The sequence below is a fragment of the Cyprinodon variegatus genome, unplaced genomic scaffold, assembly GCF_000732505.1.
Source record: "Cyprinodon variegatus isolate N-32 unplaced genomic scaffold, C_variegatus-1.0 Scaffold1003, whole genome shotgun sequence".
NCBI lineage: Eukaryota > Metazoa > Chordata > Actinopteri > Cyprinodontiformes > Cyprinodontidae > Cyprinodon > Cyprinodon variegatus.
The window spans coordinates 53,197-56,235 of NW_015151456.1; the positions used below are offsets into that span (position 1 = coordinate 53,197).

At 36.1% G+C, this 3,039-nt stretch overlaps 1 protein-coding gene across 2 annotated transcripts in view; it reads right to left on the reverse strand.

Moving 5' to 3' along the window:
- Positions 1 to 6: 6 nt before the first annotated feature.
- Positions 7 to 3,039, reverse strand: part of LOC107100720 (TBC1 domain family member 15-like) — a 14,665-nt gene continuing 11,632 nt past the window's right edge. Inside the window, exons 7-10 of one of the 2 annotated variants that reach the window (XM_015399309.1) lie at positions 2,418 to 2,508; positions 2,167 to 2,315; positions 1,942 to 2,080; positions 7 to 1,873 (exon numbers count right to left, since the gene is read on the reverse strand). In XM_015399309.1, coding sequence (XP_015254795.1) covers positions 1,702 to 1,873; positions 1,942 to 2,080; positions 2,167 to 2,315; positions 2,418 to 2,508 — 551 coding nt within the window. In that variant the 3' untranslated portion in view covers positions 7 to 1,701. Of the gene's footprint in view, positions 1,874 to 1,941; positions 2,084 to 2,166; positions 2,316 to 2,417; positions 2,509 to 3,039 lie in introns of both variants that reach the window. The other variant, XM_015399308.1, reaches the window with a different exon arrangement.

The window sequence follows — 3,039 nt, forward strand, 5'->3', positions numbered from 1 at the left end:
TTAAAAGACAGAGCAACAGTGCTACAGCTGCAAAGGAATGGCAAATGGGATAGAAGATTGCTACTTGAGTTAATAATGTGCAAGTCTATATAAAGTGGGCTACGGCAGGCTGTTTTAACATTTATTAATTAATGAGTTGTTCCATTTGTAGATCACTAAAATAGGATTGTTTCAGGTCAAAATCACATTCCTATTCGGAACTGTGATACCAGATTTTCTAAATTTAATTTTTGCAGTAGAACCTAAAATTCAGAAAGTAATAAAACTAAACAAAATTGCAATAGTAAGAATTAAGCCTTATATATCTATAAATGTCCAAGCAGGTTACAAATTTTACTGTTTTGACATTCATCAGGTTGAATGAATGTTTTTATTCTGACCAATAAGGGTAGTATATGGAGATCTAAAATTCCTTTCTAGACATCCCAAATGTTTATTTCATATATGAGGAATGTCATTTTGTTTGAAAAGTTTATTTTGACAAGGAAAAATTCATTTCAGGCATCAGAAATATATATTCATACAAGGTGATAAATATCAAAACAGCCTGCCCAAGTGCGAGTTATGATAGCATTACAGGGGAAAACAGTTTATTAGTTGAATGATAGTGGATAAATATATTACATTTAGGTAAAATTACAGGAGGGAGGAGCACACCTGTCAGCAGGTGAAGAGGAAGTCTAAAAACGTTGTTGAAACAGGTAGGACCTGTGCATTATAGAAAACAACTCTGTGGAGTTGTTTCCTATAATACTCTTGTCACATAACAATATTCTCTGATTAATGTCAAGTTCTTTTAAATGTCTGAAGAAGTCTGTGTAATGCTGCAAATGTATGAACAGATAAAGTCTTGATTATGTGGAGAAACGGTAGCGTCATAAAGATACATTTCTGAATATAAAGCACATGTATAAGTGGTCTAAGAACCTTGTCTATATTTGTCTTTAAATTAGCTGCTCCTTCTTTAATTGGATCCTCATCCAAAACGACACACTATGTTTATGTTTTTAACACCTAATGTGTCTAACAGACCTAATTAATAATTATCTTTTTATCGTTTCCACAAAACTACAACAGAACTCTCCTGACTAAATCAGGAAATAAACAAACATGCTGAGCATTAGGGAGAACAGAGTTTACTGAACAAAACCTGCTCCCGACCAGGTTAGCTCTAGGGGGAATGTTGCTATAGTAACAGAAACAGAAGTTTAGTAAATTCTCTTCATGAAAAGGAAAACTATATAGTTTTCCTTTTCATATATACTATATACACTATATAGTCCACACTCTACAGTATATAGTGATTGAGGGATTTAGAGGCTAGGGTGGACGTTTGAACAGTCTTAGTTTTCAGTAATCTGCTCTGTGAAAAGGGCCCCTGGTCTAGTCTCTGGTTTGGAGGGAAGTGCTTATCCTGCCAAATAATGTTAAAGAATCTTTTAAAATAATGCTGCATCTGGATTATGATGTGGTCCATCACCAAAATTTAATGGATTGTTCCTTTGACTGAGGTGCACCTTTGGTAAAAAAAAAAAAAGTTAATTAAAGTCAGTTCCTAACTTTCACTTTATCCTGTACATAGACAGACAAACAAACACACAAACTCTCCTAAGAAACGTAACCTCCTTGGCCGAGGTAACAATATGTGCCCATAAAGAAATGTCAGTGAGTGGAATAACTGTTTCATAGCAGCTGGGGGTGTTATCGCTTCAAGATAAACAAACTGCGGAGTTGATAAAAGAAATCTTCGTCTTTGATACTGTTTGCTCTGCGGTGCCCATTCATATAATCCCATGCACAGCGTTTGCAGTAGTTGTAGAAATGGCTCTCAGCTTTTTTCAGGGTGCTGTTCAGGTCCAATCTTCCCTGAAGACTGAAAAGGAAAGTCATTACAAGGAAAAACTAAAACAAATATGTTCTATACTACCCTTAGGATCAAACCTGCTGGTGAACTGGATTAGCTGCACGTCATCTCTGCAGTGGAGTAGCGACTCCCTGTTATCCAACAGCACGGCTGCACAGATGAAGAGCTCAAAGGTGAAGTCTGTGTTGAAGGTTTGCTGTGGTGACTCTGAACCATCTTCTGCAAACAATGCAGGGTAAAGACACAGAGATGGGAAATGTTTCACACCATAAAGTTGTCCTTCTTTTCCCCCTGTGTATCACCTGTACAGTGTTTTTGGTCCAGTCTCTCCTGATATCGAGCACGGTCAACCTTCTGTGAGATTAGCTCCAAATGGTCACAGCTCAGGATTTCAAACAAACGTAATGCGTCGCTGTGCTTAAACTCCCTTTGAAAACCCAGCAAGAGCCATCTAAATGAAAAAAAAGGGGAAAATATTTAAAAAAAATGGCTCCCTGTTGACAAAAACATCAAAGGTATTTTCAAAATATATAAAAAAGTTCTGACGCTCTACCTGTGGCAGAATGTAAAGCGCTCCATGTTGTCTCTGACTAGATGAGCATAAAGAGGAGGGTCCAGTTCCTTCAACAAAGCTGCCTCCAGTTCTAAAATACAGCAAATTCAACATTTTCAACTAAAATCAAACTGGTCCAAAAGAAACACACTTTATCTGAACCTTCATATCAACAGTTTATTACTTAAAAACATTAGCCTCAAATTGAAGGCGATATATGCTCCAATGTCTGGCCCAAATTTAACACACAATTTTCTGAGCCTTTACTTTGTTTGACCACTAGAGGTCTCAAACACTTTCTGTTGCAATTAGAAATAGAACATGGCATCACAAGACTTTGAGCAAATGCATTGTTTCAGTAATGCATTTTATGTTCTGTGCTCCATTTCAGTAAAATATAATCAGCTTTGGTGAATTTGAAAACATTCTTATTAATCCTCCAGCTGTCCCTTTCTCCACAGCAACACATATGTTTCCATCTAACCCCATCTTCTCCGTTGGGTTTTGGCCTACTGTGTTTCTGTAGGCATGTATATGTTAGTTTACACATAAGTATGTAGATGTATCTCTCTTTCTATATATATATATATATATATATATATATATATATATATATATATAT